The sequence below is a fragment of the Anguilla rostrata genome, chromosome 13 (assembly GCF_018555375.3).
Source record: "Anguilla rostrata isolate EN2019 chromosome 13, ASM1855537v3, whole genome shotgun sequence".
Taxonomy (NCBI): domain Eukaryota; kingdom Metazoa; phylum Chordata; class Actinopteri; order Anguilliformes; family Anguillidae; genus Anguilla; species Anguilla rostrata.
Genome location: NC_057945.1, coordinates 5,441,100 through 5,457,668, shown reverse-complemented (window position 1 = coordinate 5,457,668; position 16,569 = coordinate 5,441,100). Strand labels below are relative to the sequence as shown.

Genomic DNA, 16,569 nt, shown 5'->3' with positions numbered 1-16,569 from the left:
GGTCTTGTCTTGCTCGGTGTGGTTTGTTCTTGTTTCTCTGATCTCATCAAGGGAGTTTGGTCTGCACCTCACATTTATACCCCACGAACATAGGCAGCCATGGATGACTATTCAAGAGTTCCTGAAAACTCAGCTGTACTTAAAAAAGAAAGGAGCACTTAATAGAAGTAAAATATGAATGTGAATTTGTCTGTTAGATTTTGCTCCAGGAATGCCGGTAATTGAATAGGTGACACATTTCTCTCATATTTTGAGTGTAGGATTAAGCTGATAAACAACAAACACACTTTCCCATAGCTTATTAGCTCATCTCTAACAAGGGTGCCAATAATCCTGGAAGGTACAGTAGGTGTAGGCTTTGGCTGGGCCATTCCAGAATAGCAGCCTTGTCCTGTTTAAGCCGTTGCATTGTGGTTTTTGCAATGTTGGGACGTGTCTTGGCCCAAAATACAGATTTCTGGCAAACTGAAAGAGGTTCTTCTCAAGGACTGTCATGTATTTCAAATCAAATCAATTTATTAATTTGATTCACTTTAAAGAGAAAACTGTCACGACTCTTTACAGAATAGCATAAAAGCGCAAAAACCAGCCCTGAACCCCCAAATAGCAAGCACATGAGGTTTAAAAAAATTAAACTCACCAGTGGGGAGAAAAACCCTCAAAAGGTGATTTAAAAACCTGATGGGAAGAAATCTCAGGATGAACCTGGCTATAGAGGGGAAGTCCATTCTCTGCTGGCCAGTAGTGGTAGAATAGATGTGACAGAAATGTATTTGGCTTCATCTATTTTTGTCCTTCATGGCAGCAAGCTTCTTGACAGTTGGGGTGGTGTTACCTGAGGCTGCACTTAGTTTGCACCAGTGGTAACCAAACCTGTTCCTGGAGATCTACCTGCACTGTCCTGTAGATTTTCTCTCTAACTGTAACAAAGCACACCTCAGTCAACAGCTAGAGATCTGTACTTTATTTCATTTTGACATTATAGAGTGGCTTATGTAGGAGGAAAATGTAATATACTTTTTATTTTACTTTCAGCAACAGAAAAATGAGAACTAATCAAAAGAGGATGAAAACCTTCTGAAGGCAGTGTACTGTACAATTATTATTGCCTTGTGAGCACTTAACCCTCCTGTTCTGTTCATTTTTTAGGTACAGCAAAAATGTTCCCGGGTCAATCCCCATACAGGGGGGGTTTGCAAATACATGAAATGAACCATTTTCATTTAAAATGTTGATTACACTAATTAAGGCCAGTAGAAGAAGTTTCATACTGAAAAAATAATTTTAAGTATTTTTCCTAGATTTTCAAACTTTAAAAAGGGTCAATTTGACCCGCAACATAACAGGAGGGTTAATAGAAGGTGATTCCTTGTAAATACCTTAGTTTACAATTTGTTCATATTATTTAATGTGAAAGAAATGCATAGGAAGGATCCGTGAAAAGCACGAAGACATAATTTATTCATCCACTTTTCCTCCATTTGACCTGTCATCCTTCCCATCAAATTAATGGAACAATTTTTACATTCAGAAGGTGAGACTAGCCTAGGATTTTCTGGTTCAAATAGGCACATAAATAACAAATATCAGGTGTCTATACAACGTAAAAAAGAACCATTTGAATCATCATGTCAATTGTCAAGTAAGTCAATTCGAAAACACCAATTAGGCATGACAACATTTATTTGTTTAAACTCTTTCCATTACCACAATTTACACAAGGACGTACATTCTCCTTTTAAAACATTCTTGAATAATTAGACTACACAGAGTGCCGTAAGGACAAACAAGTTCACATAAATTCTGGAAGACAGGAAAGTCACTGACAGTAAGCACACGGATACATGCCTGCAGTACAGCACAGCGTTCCATACAAAGAGAGCTACACAGTCCAACTGTAATTAAACCGAACACTGATAAGAGATCTGTTAAAATGGAAATATTATAAACATTCTATGGTGGCAACAATTATAGCATTGATTATAAAACTTTTTCCTTCTGTCGGGACTGGTGAGGAATTAAGTTGTCCACTTAACAATCCACATTCCTGCCAACTGCACCCCCTCAGAGCTTTCTCTCTCTCTCTCTCTCTCTGTTCTTGCAGTGGAGTGTATTTGGGAGGGATCCTAGTCTACTTCACCCCCCCCCCCCCCCCCCCTCACTGGATACAGTCCATGACGTGGATCTGCAGGGTGTCCATGTCCGGGGCCTGGTACTGGCATTTCGGGCAGCGGAAATCGGGCAGCTCTTCGGACACACTGTGCCTGCGGAAGGAGGGGGCCTGGGCGGGGCTGAACGGGACTGTGGCCCCCGCGAACGCTGGATCAGGACCGAGACAGGAAGAGAGGTCGAATGATTGATGGGTGGGCGGCCTGATGCATAGACCTATCAATGAACTGATTGCACGATGGACAAACTGATCACTGGATGGACAGGCTGATGAACAGGCCGATTGAATGATGCCCTTGATGACTGATTGATTGACAGAATTACGGATCGATATATTGACTTATGGATGGAGTGATTCACCAAGCGATTGCTAGCAAATTTGCCATCAACAATGTTCAGGCTAGCAACACTAAGTAACCAGGTAGCTATGATATAATAACGTTCATTTCAAAATGAGCTATACAATCTGTCTACCTATGTTCAACCCTAACCATCGAAGCTTATTTTTGTGCCATTAGATTTAATAAACATGGGCCAATGATGTACTGTCTATTTTTTTGGGGCACAAACTTATTCTTGTTCTCCTGTTCTCTCTCCAAGGTGCTGATAGATGTCAGTAACTTCACCAAGTAGCCAAACAAACGAAATCTCCCGAGTTTACTGCTGCCCTGCCTGCACAGATCTATATATCCTCACACCAGGGCAAAGTTACCAAATAAAATTCTGCCTGCATGATCTATTTCTCACACGGGCAAAGCTATTAAAAGATGCTGCCTGCCACAGATCTATAATCATCAACCAGGCAAGTTACCAAACAAAATGCTGCCTGCACAGATCTATATCATCACACCATGGCAAAGTTACTAAAAGATGCTGCCTGCACAGATCTATATATCATCACACCAGGGCAAAGCTACTAAAAAAAGATGCTGCCTGCACAGATCTATATATCATCACACCAGGGCAAAGTTACCAAACAATATTCTGCCTGCACAGATCTATATATCATCACACCAGGGCAAAGTTACCAAACAAAATGCTGCCTGCACAGATCTATATATCATCACACCAGGGCAAAGTTACCAAACACAATGCTGCCTGCGCAGATCTATATATCATCACACCAGGGCAAAGTTACCAAACACAATGCTGCCTGCACAGATCTATATATCATCACACCATGGCAAAGTTACTAAACACAATGTTTCCGGACCGTTTTTGTGAGTGTAAAGACCTGCAAGGGTTAATCTTGCTGTGGCAACGACTGACTAATAATAAAAGAGCATAACACAATGCTATCAGCAGTGGAGATATCAGATTTCACCTCTTGGGCCTGCATCAGCATTCTTTTGCTTATAGCATTTTTTTTTGTCTGAGCGGCTCCTTATAATGCTGTCTATTAAAAACTCCAGAGATAGGAGCCTGACACACGCCAGTGTGACACCCCTGGGAGGGAGATGCGGCAGTGCCGGGGAACATTGTTGGTTGCCGCATGGAGAGAGAGAGAGCGCACCCACACAAATCCGAAAAAATAAATAAATGTCCCATCGACCCCTCTCAGCAACACACACACAGTCAGCAAAGAGCACTGGAATGAATTCAGGAGGAGCACTGCGAGGCGAAGACACAGAGCCCTGGAGTCAGAAAGTACCTGCAGGCGGGGGGTGGCGGGGGTGCGTCCGGAAATCCTCCCTGTGCCTCTTCTGCATCTCTTCCATCCCCGCCCTGTTGGGTTATCACCAAATTTGTTCTGTTCACAAACCCAAGGCCACCTGTCTTCCTTCTATCCCCTTAATTTACTTATTCTGAGTGGTTTCTGACTCTCAGCAGAATGGCAAGAGGCAGAACTTTCTGCACTAAGGATATGCAGCTGAACATCTGGATGTCCACACTGACATCTGTGGTAGCTACATCTTATATAATATGAGATATCGCTACATAGACATGTGTAGTATTACTGAACAGTGCACTTCTGTGATCTTACTACCTAACAGGAACAGGAGGCATATGCAAATGAAAACACTTGGCAAGGTAGATAACGGTCTTCAGCCTGTTTACGAAGTCACTAAAACGTGTACGTGTGTGGCCAGGAATATGCATATAGGTGCGCCAAAGCCAGATTGGAGACTGCAATCACTCCAATCTGGAGACTGTGATTCCCCCAGAAGGTAATAAAGTGGTAAAACTTCAAGGGAGACTTAATCCCTGGACACCCAAGGTTGAGAAGACTTTTGGGTGACCATCATTTCCTAAGAATGTTTCATTTGATGTTTGTGGAGGGGAGAGCAGCGAAAGGAGAGGGAGAAAAAACAGATAACATTCACAGTGCAATCTAAAAACTAGATATCTAACATTCCTCAAACGTGATAATCTAGACTAGATATCCGACAGGACAATACCAAATGAGAAGTGTTGTATCCAAAACCAGTTAAGGCTGTTAAGAAGTATTTGGTTTGTTTTCAAAAAAATAACTTTTCTAAGTTACCATTAGCAACCATGACGCATCATGTACAAAGGTAATTCGGTTTTTTAAATGTTTATTCACACTTTTAACATAGCTAATCAAAAAAGAATGTTTGTGAGACCAATTATTAGATGTAGACAAATTGCTCTAGCCAGAGTTTGACTGGGGTGAAACCTCTAGCCTTTAGCCCTGAAATTCAGCCACACTTTCTGTCAACTCTGAAGTAAAATATCTGTGTTCTTGGTGGGTTAGTTATTTATCGTTTTTGTGCGCACGAAAAAAACTCACGGTACAAAAAAATGTTAGCTTCCCCATGCGTGGGGCCCCCACCGAGGTCTGCATTACCTGGAGTCCACGATTTTGAGCCGATCCAGCTCGGCCAAGGCCTGGCTCAGCTGCTCCTGTAGCTCTTCCTTGCGCTGGTGTAGCTTCTCCCGCGCCTCCCTCTCCGCGCGGAAGTCTGCTTTGTAGATCTCCGCCTGCAAGCCAGGGAGGGAGCCACAGCAGCACAGCAGGTGACATCACTGTACATCTCTCCCTACCTGCACACAGCCAAACAGCTCACCACATAATCTCTAATGACATACATCTGAATACATCACAGCATAATCTCTACCTACATACAGTTTAATAAATTATACATAATCTCTACCTACATAGTTGAATAAATCACAGCATAATCTCTACCTACATACAATTTAACAAATTATACATAATCTCTACCTACATACAGTTGAATAAATTATACATAATCTCTACCTACATACAGTTGAATAAATCACAGCATAATCTCTACCTACATACATCTGAATAAATCACACATAATCTCTACCTACATACATCTGAATAAATCACACATAATCTCTACCTACATACATCTGAATAAATCACACATAATCTTCACCTACATACATCTGAATAAATCACACATAATCTCCACCTACATACATCTGAATAAATCACACATAATCTACATACATCTGAATAAATCACACATAATCTCTATTAGAAAAAGTAGTGATGAAAATCTCAAATAAAAATGATTTTTAAAGCAGTTAAACTAGTCTTTATAAATAATAAAATTCAGTTAGTAATGCAGGCAGTTGTGTGGGTCAGTAACCTGTGCAGTGAGAACGGGAACGGTCTCCAGAGTGCCCCTCTGCTGCTCCACTTCCTCCTTCAGCTTGTCAATCAGCTCCTGCTTCAGTGCCAGGGCCCTCTCCGCCTCCACCAGCCTATTGGCCAGGTCCTCCACTTCCCCGCCCTGTCAGACACAAAAAACAGACACTTTCAACAAATCATCACCAGGTCTTCCACTTCCCCGCCCTGATAGACATGAAAGAGACGTGCGACAAAGGTCAGCGGTCGGATTCGAACCGCCGACGTCGCGGCTCGCGTTGAGCACGTGGATAGCGCTCTATGGGCTGCGCCACTAGAAGCCCCACTGCAAGTCTTGCCATGTTACTTTTAAAAGTGACACCGAAGGATCGAACATTTTTGCTTTTAGAAACCCAGATGCTGGATGAGACGAGCCACACAGACCGGTCGCAGGCAGACTGAGCATCGTTAGTATTTCACTATATTCAACGCGCACGATGCACTGAGCACCAGATGCTGCACCCGACTCACATTCTTGCGTTTGGTGTCGTAGTCCTTAAACAGCTGTGTGTAGGCATGCTGCAGCTGGGCCAGCTTCCTCCTGAGGTACACACAGGGAATAGACAACAGTGATATATTAGAGCAATGCTCCTGACTGATATACACACAGGGGAATAAATAATGAGTGATATATTAGAGCAATGCTCTTGACTGATATACACACAGGGGAATAAACAACAGTGATATATCAGAGCAATGCTCCTGACTGATATACACACAGGGGAATAAATAACAGAGTGATATATTAGAGCAATGCTCTTGACTGATATACACACAGGGAATAGACAACAGTGATATATTAGAGCAATGCTCCTGACTGATATACACACAGGGGAATAAATAACAGAGTGATATATTAGAGCAATGCTCTTGACTGATATACACACAGAGGAATTAATAACAGAGTGATATATTAGAGCAATGCTTCTTACTGAGGTACACACAGGGGAATAAATAACAGAGTGATATATTAGAGCAATGCTCCTGACTGTTATACACACAGGAGAAGTAATACTCAAAAAGTTTCACTGGATTCAAATCTCTGTTTCTGTAACTGAAAAATCAGCGATGTACAGTAAGAGCAGAGTTGGTGTTATAGGCAGTGTGAGTGATATGATTCCCACTTTTCTTCGGTGAGGACCAGCCTCTCGGTCCTGAGCGCGGCCTCCAGGTTCTGGGTCTGCAGACGCAGCTTGTCCACCGTCACGCTGTGCTGCTTCTTCAGCTGCTCCATCTCCCTCTGGATGGAGTACAGCTCCTCTGTGCGTACAGACAACCTGAGAGAGAGGGAGCGAGGGAGGCAGAGAGAGAGAGAGGGGGGAGAGAGGGAGGGAGAGAGGGAGGGAGAAAGAGGGAGGGAGGGAGAGGGGGGAGAGAGGGAGGGAGGGAGAGCGAGGGAGGGAAGGAGGAGGAGAGAGAAACAGGGAGAAAGAGGGAGAGAGGGAGGGAGGGAGAGGGACAGCAAGGGAAGGAGAGGGACAGAGAGAGGGAGAGAGAGGGAGGGAGAGAGAGAAGGAGAGAGGGAGAGAGAGAGATTAATTGGATCCATTGGAGGCATTCTCACTTAGCACTGGCTGAATTCCTTATTCTGCCTGTTCTCCTCTTCCTCAGAGCAAACCCTGAAACTCAGTTCTTATTCTGCCTGTCCTCCTCTTCATCAGAGCAAACCCTGAAACTCAGTTCTTATTCTGTCCTGTTTCATCCATAGCTGTGTTCCAAACCCCATACTTGTCCTGCACTACCATGGCCCTGAGTGTGCAATGTGGAGCACAGAAGTAAGGAATAATGTATTCATTTTGATCCTTGTGGAGGGCTTTGACCATTAACCTCTGCCTGAACCATGTGGGAAACACTCAGTGCAGTTAGCAAACAAAAGAGGGAATTAGCTAAAACTTTTTACATTCAATAAGTTATAGACAGCTGTATGACAAATATTATAGTTACTGCAACATTTTGCCAGGTATAACTAGCTACACCGTTTGAATAAGCTGCAGGTATTTCACCTAGCCTGGAAAGAGAGTCTTGGTGCCTGTAAGCATTCTTTCTCCAATGCAAGGTCTACTTACTTTTCAAAGTTCATACAAGAAAATAATCCCCAGTTCCTATTCAAAACAGTTGATGATATAACTAAATTATGATGCAGCAGCTGAACCTCAAATTCAAGCTTCTTTTAGCAGTAATGATTTCTTGACTTTCTTTTACAATAAAATAACAGGAATGAGAGGAAAGATAACCAGCACCACACTAGTCAGAAACAGCTTTATCGATATCGCAGACCTGCCTCCTAGACATGCAGAACGACTTGAATCCTTTACTCCCATTCTTCTGGGCAAACTAGTCAAATTTGTTTCTTCTTCCCAAATCAACCACCTGCACTCTTGACCCAATTCCCACAAAGCTACTGAAGGAGCTATTGGCTGTTCTTAGCAAACCAATTCTTAATATAATTAAATCTTCATTGTTTTCTGGCTATGTTCCCTCTTTTATCTGGCAGAAATCAAATTGATCGATTTAAGGCTAACATCCATAACGTGCACGTATTCAATTGTATATGAAAGTGTACGTTTCATATAAGCGTGTGAGAGGTATAGTATGGACAAGTGAGAGGCAGAGTAGGAATTACAGCCAAAATGGCAGCTCACTCAAAAACAGATATACAAAACAACCAAACACATATAACCCCCCACACCCACACGAATACAGATAAACCGAAGGAGGAGCTTACTTCTCTTCTAACAGCATCCTCTCCTTCTCGCTGCTTTCCAGGCAGCTCTGTCTCTCGTTCAGCTCTCCCAGGAGTGAGGTGACCTGGGCCTTTAGAGCTTCGCTGTCCTTAACCAGCTGCGTAACACACACCACAGGAGGAGAAGTCTATGTAATGCAGTGTGCCCACAACCAGAACCACATTCCCCAGAAGACACTGTAGTATTCTGTAGTAATTCACTGTGTAACACACACCACAGGAGGAAAAGCCTACATAATGCAGTGTACCCACAACCAGAACCACATTTCCCAGAAGACACTGTAGTATTCTGTAGTAATTCACTGTTCTGTACACTGCGTGTGTTTGTGTGTGCATATGCGTAGTGCATGCGCATTTTCGCGTGTGTAATGAGTTATGCATGCGTGTGTGTATGTGTGTAGTGTGTGTAGTCCGTGTGTGTGTTTTTGCGTGTATGCATGTGTATGTGTGTAGTTTGTGTGTGTTTTTGCGTGTGTATGTGTGTGCGCGTGCATCTGTGTAGTGCGTGTGTGTTTTTGCGTGTGTGCGTGTGTGTAGTGTGTGCATGTGTTTTTGCGTGTGTGCTTGTGTATGTGTATAGTCCGTGTGTGTTTTTGCGTGTGCGTGTGTGTGCGTGTGTTTTTGCATGTGTGCTTGTGTGTATGTGAGTAGTGTGTGTGTGTGTGTATTTGCGTGTGTGCGTGTGTGCATGTGTGTGTGCATGGCGTACCTGTGTGAACTCCTTCTCTCTCTGCTTTAGCAGGGCTTCTGTTCTGTCTCGCTGCACTGTGGTCTTCTGAAGGCAGTCTAATTTCTCCTGTAACTCTCTATACCTGTGAGAAGAAAAAAGAAACCAGAGAGGCACTCAGTGTGGCACACACCTCTGCCACCCTCCTAACCCTACAAACAGCATAACATACCCTGCCGCTGTAGCCGCACTGAGTAGCTAGCTGCTAGGTGTGAAATGGCTAACGGTGATCCATATAAACAATGTTTCAATTCACAGGCTCGGCTGTGCTAGCTTCTTTGACAAGTTACTTGGTGGGCTGTAAACGTAGGCCACTCCAGAGCTGCTCACAAGTCCAGTGTAAGTTTAAGTCAAGTCTTAAGCCTCTGAGCTGGAGTCAAGCCTAAGCTGAGTCTCAATCTCTTTTGACAACAAGCATTTTACCTGCACTGCGTGGCCTGCAGCTGCTCAGTCAGGCGTGCCAGAGTGGAGCTGAGAGAGAGAGGGAAAGAACGAGAGGGAAAGAGAGAGAGGGAAGGAGCGAAAGGGAAAGAGCGAAAGACAACAAGCATAGAAAAGATGAGGAGCACCAGAATACCCCCCCCCACAGCGACTACATCCATAAACCAAGAGCACCAAAATACCCCCTCACAGCGACTACATCCATAAACCAAGAGCACCGGAATACCCCCCCACAGCGACTACATCCAGAGACCAAGAGCACCAAAATACCCCCCCCCACAGCGACTACATCCATAAACCAAGAGCACCAAGATACCCACCCCACAGCAGACCACATCCATAACCAAGAGCACCAAATACCCCCCCCCCACAGAGACTACATCCATAAACCAAGAGCACCAAGATACCCCCCACAGCGACTACATCCTAAACCAAGAGCACCAGAATACCCCCCACAGCGACTACATCCAGAGACCAAGAGCACCAAAATACCCCCCCCACAGCGACTACATCCATAAACCAAGAGCACCAAATACCCCCCCCCACAGCGACTACATCCAAACCAAGAGCACCAAAATACCCCCCCCACAGCGACTACATCCATAACCAAGAGCACCAAATACCCCCTCACAGCGACTACATCCAGAGACCAAGAGCACCAAAATACCACCCCCCACAGCGACTGCATATATAAACCAAGAGCCTCAGAACACCCCCCTCACAGCCAGCATATCCGGAGAGCCGGACAGTTGACAGACTGATACAGACTCTCGGTCATTGTGTCCCACTACAGGCACACCAATAAGTTCTGGAACCTAATCCTGACCATGCGGGGTGGGGGGGGGCTACGACTGGCGACTGGCCTTAGTGATCTCAGTTCAAATCTCTTCCCCCTTCACAATGGGGGCCTCGTCGGTCATTTGGGTGACTGTCTGTGGCCCTCGCCGTACCGGAGGAAGTGCGCTCCGGTCGAACGCGTAGTTCACCCAGCGGACCGTACAGAGAAAGCGAGCAGCAGCCGTTAGCGCTGGCTTCCAACTGACTGAGCACAGTGTAGTGCGGCCATTTTGCAGACGCTCTTATCCAGAGCAACTCACACAGCTTTTACATGGCATTTTACATTGTACCCATTTATACAGCTGGATAGACACTGAAGCAATGCGGGTTAAGTACCTTGCTCAAGGGTACAACGGCAGTGTCCTACCTTGGAATCGAACCTATGGACCTTTCGGTTATAAGCCCACTTCCTTACCCACTGTGCTACACAGCCACCTGCACAGCACGGCCCTATCAGCAGCATAGTCCTATTACTGTAATTTAGCATCCCAGACCGGGGAATGGGGTAAGAGATGCAAGCGAAAAGTTGGAAATTAGGAAAAACAGGCCAGGTCGAGACAGACAGGAGAAGACAGATGACAGTGATTCCAGAGAGGCGCAGTACCTGTCTGAGCCACTGGAGGGTACTGCTGAGCGCTGGGGAGCCTCCTCAATCACACCACAGCCCTGAGGAGGGGAAAATGACCAGAACCACGTTACAGCATGGAAGCACATAACATTTTTAAAAGATGTACACATATGAAAGCACATTTGTAGAGGGCAGAAAATACGCCATCGCAAACCGTATACTAATAATGAAAAATTACTTATAGCCTACTGGACCTTTCATACAAATTACTTGTATCCCAAAGTTCACAGAACTAGGGATACAAAACTAGTTTGACAGAACCAGGCTGGAAGGCCAAATCGCTGGGACTGCAACACTGACTCTGGGACTGCAACACTGACTCTGGGACTAAGACACTGACACTGGAACTAAGACACTGAGTCTGGGACTAAGACACAGACTCTGGGACTAAGACACTGACACTGGGACTAAGACACTGACTCTGGGACTAAGACACTGACTCTGGGACTAAAACACAGACGCTGGGACTAAAACACTGACTCTGGGACTAAGACATTGACTCTGGGAGTAAAACACAGACTGAGACTGTGGAATTAAGACACTGACTCTGCGACTAAAACACTGATTCTGGGACTAAGACACTGACTGTGTGACGCAGACAGTAAGTAATATGCATACATGAGCACAACACAGGGCAGATGGAGTGAATGGTGAGGAGGAGAGGTGGAAGTTGTCCGCTCACCTGCATCTGAGCGAGTTTGGCCTGCAGCTGTGCGTTGGTGCTGCGAAAGCCATCTCTCTCCCTCTCCGCCTCTTCCCTCTCTCTCTCCAGCTCTTCGTTTCTCCTCCTCAGCTCCTGCATCCCCTCTTCCAACTTTTCTTTGTGGCTCTTGATCAGCTGAAGAAACTCATTCCCTCCTTCAGCGGGCTGAAAGTATGTTTTGTTTCGGGAGGGGGGGTTGGTCATGGGAGAGAAAAAGGGAGAGAAATATTAAAATTTTAAGAGATTAAAAATAACCACAGAATAATCAAACAAACACTGACCCCGGGAGTGAAACACTGGCTCTGGGACTAATACAGTGACTCTGGGACTAAGACACTGACTCTGGGACTAAGACATTGACTCCAGGACTAATACACTGACTCTGAGACTAAGACATTGACTCTGGGACTAAAACACTGACTGTGGGACTAAAACACTGCCTGTGTGGTGCAGACAGTAGGTAATATGCATACATGAGCACAACACAGGGCAGATGGAGTGAATGGTGAGGAGGAGAGGTGGAAGTCGTCTGCTCACCTGCATCTGAGCGAGTTTGGCCTGCAGCTGTGCGTTGGTGCTGCGAAGGCCATCTCTCTCCTTCTCCGCCTCTTCCCTCTGTCTGTCCAGATCTTCGTTTCTCCTCCTCAGCTCCTGCATCCCCTCTTCCAACTTTTCTTTGTGGCTCTTGAGCAGCTGAAGAAACTCATTCCCTCCTTCAGCGGGCTGAAGATTGAAGAGAAATATAAAACAGATTTTAGAGATGAAAAGAATAATCAAACAAGCAGCACATTTAACTTCACTTGATTTCACACCACTCTTTATGTGATTACACCATCATATGTGGATCCACCACTTTTCCCCCACCAACTCACTGTTCAGGAAATGGAAACAGAAGACTGAGGAGGAAGTTAAGAGGGCAAAAAACAGCGTTAATGAACATGCAAAGCATGATCTAACCAAGCGTGTGAAATTAGGAGAAGCACATAAACCAGGGCTTTGAAGGACCATCCCCAAGGAGCATTTACAGCAATGCTAGCCTTGTACCAGATGGGTGCAGTCCAATCGCTAGCAAATTTATGGTTAATAATTAGATTATTTGGGCAAAATAATGTTCTATATGTTTCATAGTTGAAATATAATTTCTGCAATTAAAAAAAAAAAAAAAATTATATTACCTCCTTGCTTCCTTTCCTTGCGTCCTTTCGTAGCCCTTAGCTCCACAGATCGGAGGATGCAAGGAATCATGTATTAGGCAAATAGAACATCCTTGCTCTTTCAAGCCTCAGTTTGAAGCCACGTCAATTAGATGGGGAGAGGTGGATCCACAGGTCCATCATTTATACATCGCACTTCCTCAAAAAAATACATCTGCAAAGGATGCACTCATGTTTCCTTGCTCAAGCATCCTTCAAGAACCTCCTAGCTCCTTCAAGGAGCATTTAACAGGTGGGAATGTCCTTGAAGACGGCCCAAGCAAGGACAAGGAAGGACAAAATAAGAGATTGGAATGAGCGTCAATTTTACATGTTTCTGACATGTTTGGCCTTCAATGCTAGGAGAGGACGCAAGGAAAGCAAGCAAGGGAAAATAAAATAAGTGATTGGAATGAACCCATTGCCATGGCACTGGACCTTCTTATCACTTAGGTTCCAGAAGGCACTTACTCTTTATTTAAGGTAAAATGATATAACTTTCATTCATATTTTTAATCAATAGCAAAAGAACCTATGGCCGTGTCCCGATACGAAGTCAGCTGCCTCAGAAGGCAGCATTTTCACAATTTTCACTATTTTTCACACTTGTCCTTTGTAGGCAGGTGCCTTATTTGGGTTAAATTTGAAGGCAGTGTCTGACGCATCCTGCAGCTGGAAAGCTATCCCATAGGTCTTTGCGATTTCCTCAGACTTCTCACTACTGTTAAATTAATGGCAGCTCAAACCAGCGAAGCGGTGGAAATGTGAATATACAGTGAACACGATCATTTGTTATAGTCACATCTAAAAGTACATTTTTATTATTTAATACACTGGAATAATGTATTTAATGTTTTTAAACCTCAGTCAGTGAAACGGAACTAGCCAGCTAACTTACTTGTAATCGCATTACTTCTCAAAATAACAACATAGCTAGCGTTAACTTGAAGCGTTAACTAATCCAAGATATGGTGAGCACCGTACCTTGATATACCTAAACAATACCGCCACCTACTGAACACCACCGCTCACGCGTGTTTCAACAACGGGGAGTCAGTGACTCCGGCAGACCCTCAGTAAGGCCCTCACGGTCCGGCAAAAAAGCACTGGGCAACTTTACCCTGCGGTTGCCAGTCTTGGTTAAATTTAAATAAGGAATTGAGCAGTCATTGTATTAAATTAAACTATGGATACATGAAAACAAAATTTTGGCCGATATCTGATAACCTTTGCGCAAGCCCCCTAGTGGCCACGACACTGGCGTCCTGAGATCTCAGACATTCAGTGCTCCTGCAACCAAACTAAGAGTGGAAACAACAAGCTCTGCATTCTAGCTTTATTAGTAGACGTTACACGACAACTGTGTCAAATACCTAGTTTCCGAGTGCCACCATTGTCATGTAGGTTATCCATTTAACAAGCACCCCCTCCCTGCAGTCTCACCTGCAACTACAACCCCCAACCATGACACACTGGACAGCTTCTTAGAGTTCATACAAATATTCTTTCACAACCAAAATTTTGTATTCCATGATAGTAACAACATTAAGCCAACATTGCCAACACAGTGAAAAAAACTCTGCTCACTCAATAGCTAAATAAACAAGAGGAATTATTGTGCAGTTATATCACGTCACTCTACTATCAATACAATATCAGCTACTAAATATGAAATGATTACACAATCCTACCACTGAGAAAACCATACATGCTGTTTACACCATTGTTGCCTTTTTACCCAGTAAAGGACAGTACAAGCTTTCAAACGACACATGACGACACACGTCTAATTGGACGTCTGGAACAGCAAGCATTAAAGCAAGTTCGGTCGCATCATCACAGCTAAACGCCACAGTGTTAGCATGAAAACACATTCACTTGGTGAGGTGCAATTCTTGTTTCCCTTAATTTTTTTGGAAAATATTATTAATCTTGAGAACTTCTCAGCACGGCTAAGGCATGTCTTCGCCGTGCTGATATGGATTTGGGGAGTCGGAAGAGGGAAGCGAAGGAGGCTCCCTTTGAACCCGACAGCGGTAATTCTCTGTCCAGGAGAACTCATACAGTAGCCATTTCAGCAAGAGATAAGCCAGGAGGATCACATTTTCAGCCTTTGTGCTCACTTATCAATGCCAAAAGAACGCAGCTGAAACCGGAGCACAGGAAGAGCAGAACTGGCAGAACGCAGGCCGTGAGTGCTGACCGCGTGCTCCTTTTACGTCCAGCTTGAGGCCCATAAAACAAACCTGATACGCAAAAGAGCGCAGAATCTAACTGGCTAGTTCTCAGTCCAATCCTGGACTAGCTACATCAACACAAGGTAGTAAACACACATGTACAGTAGTTAGCCAGCCGCCACTACAATACGAACGAAGATGTCCCCCTCCATATTTATTCCTGTTTGATACATGTCAATTATACATGTAATTTTTTTCCATTCTACTTTTGCCATATTTGTCATATTGCTATATTTGGATAGGTTATTATCGACAACTGGTAGCCTTTGCTAATAATGCTGAACATATCTGTATTGGCTGCTGGATAATAAGGATGAAAACAAAATAACCAAAAATATGTCATATATGAGACATCCGGTTGTATTTTTGGGCAAGTGAGCTCAACATTCGGGCAACGAGAAAACCTCTCTACCAGTAAGTGCCTTGGAACCCAAAGTGTCAAACCCTGCTCTAAAAGAGTCAGACAAAACAAATGATACTCTGCTTTTATGGAACCCCCTATTTAGAAAGTTATCACCACAAACCCCCCCCCCCCCACTCCCCCCACTCCCACCCCCCACCCCCCACCCCACACGTTAATCTAATAGGAGAGAGACGGAGATTGGGAGTGCCGGGGACGGTGACGAAGGGAGAGAGAGGGAGGGGTGTCTCACCTTGCTGCAGGCCCCACCCTCTCCCTCTCCCCCATCTTCTATGATGGAGGACAGGCTGTCCACCAGGCTGGGGAACCCAGTACTGTTGGAGCTACACACACTTGAGTCATCCTGGTTACACACAGATGGAGACGTTTTCAAAAAGCATGCACACAGGCACGCATGCATGCACCCAGGCACGCACACACGCACGCACATACGCATGCATACAGGCACACATGCGCACGCACATACGCATGCATGCATACAGGCATGAAGGCACATACGCATGCATGCATACAGGCACGCAGGCACATACGCATGCATGCATACAGGCAAGCGCGCACATATGCATGCACACAGGCACGCACACATGCACATACGAATGCATGCACACAGGCATACAAAAAGCATGCACGCACATAATTTTGTAGGCTACAACATGAGATGCACTGCACTGCATGCACACGCACACACTGCTGTTACACCCGAGCCAGTGTTTGTTAAGATGGAATTTCAGAAATTCTAGCTCCTGTCAAAATACTAATTAGTGCGCTGCACATAGTTGGGAACTCCCACCTGTCTATCAAAAGGAAAAGAGAACCAACTGAAGATCACCTAAAAGAAATGACAAGAA

At 44.6% G+C, this 16,569-nt stretch overlaps 1 protein-coding gene across 5 annotated transcripts in view; it reads right to left on the bottom strand.

Moving 5' to 3' along the window:
* Positions 1-1,665: 1,665 nt before the first annotated feature.
* ikbkg (inhibitor of nuclear factor kappa B kinase regulatory subunit gamma) overlaps positions 1,666-16,569 on the bottom strand; it is a 20,828-nt gene continuing 5,924 nt past the window's right edge. For 3 of the 5 annotated variants that reach the window (XM_064305817.1, XM_064305821.1, XM_064305819.1), the window contains exons 5-17: positions 15,954-16,064; positions 12,408-12,593; positions 11,850-12,035; positions 11,144-11,205; positions 9,685-9,732; positions 9,244-9,346; positions 8,517-8,632; positions 6,916-7,068; positions 6,263-6,332; positions 5,754-5,897; positions 4,979-5,112; positions 3,821-3,894; positions 1,666-2,319 (exon numbers count right to left, since the gene is read on the bottom strand). In XM_064305817.1, coding sequence (XP_064161887.1) covers positions 2,159-2,319; positions 3,821-3,894; positions 4,979-5,112; positions 5,754-5,897; positions 6,263-6,332; positions 6,916-7,068; positions 8,517-8,632; positions 9,244-9,346; positions 9,685-9,732; positions 11,144-11,205; positions 11,850-12,035; positions 12,408-12,593; positions 15,954-16,064 — 1,548 coding nt within the window. In that variant the 3' untranslated portion in view covers positions 1,666-2,158. The remainder of the gene's footprint in view (positions 2,320-3,820; positions 3,895-4,978; positions 5,113-5,753; positions 5,898-6,262; positions 6,333-6,915; positions 7,069-8,516; positions 8,633-9,243; positions 9,347-9,684; positions 9,733-11,143; positions 11,206-11,849; positions 12,036-12,407; positions 12,594-15,953; positions 16,065-16,569) is intronic. The other 2 variants (XM_064305818.1, XM_064305822.1) reach the window with 2 other exon arrangements.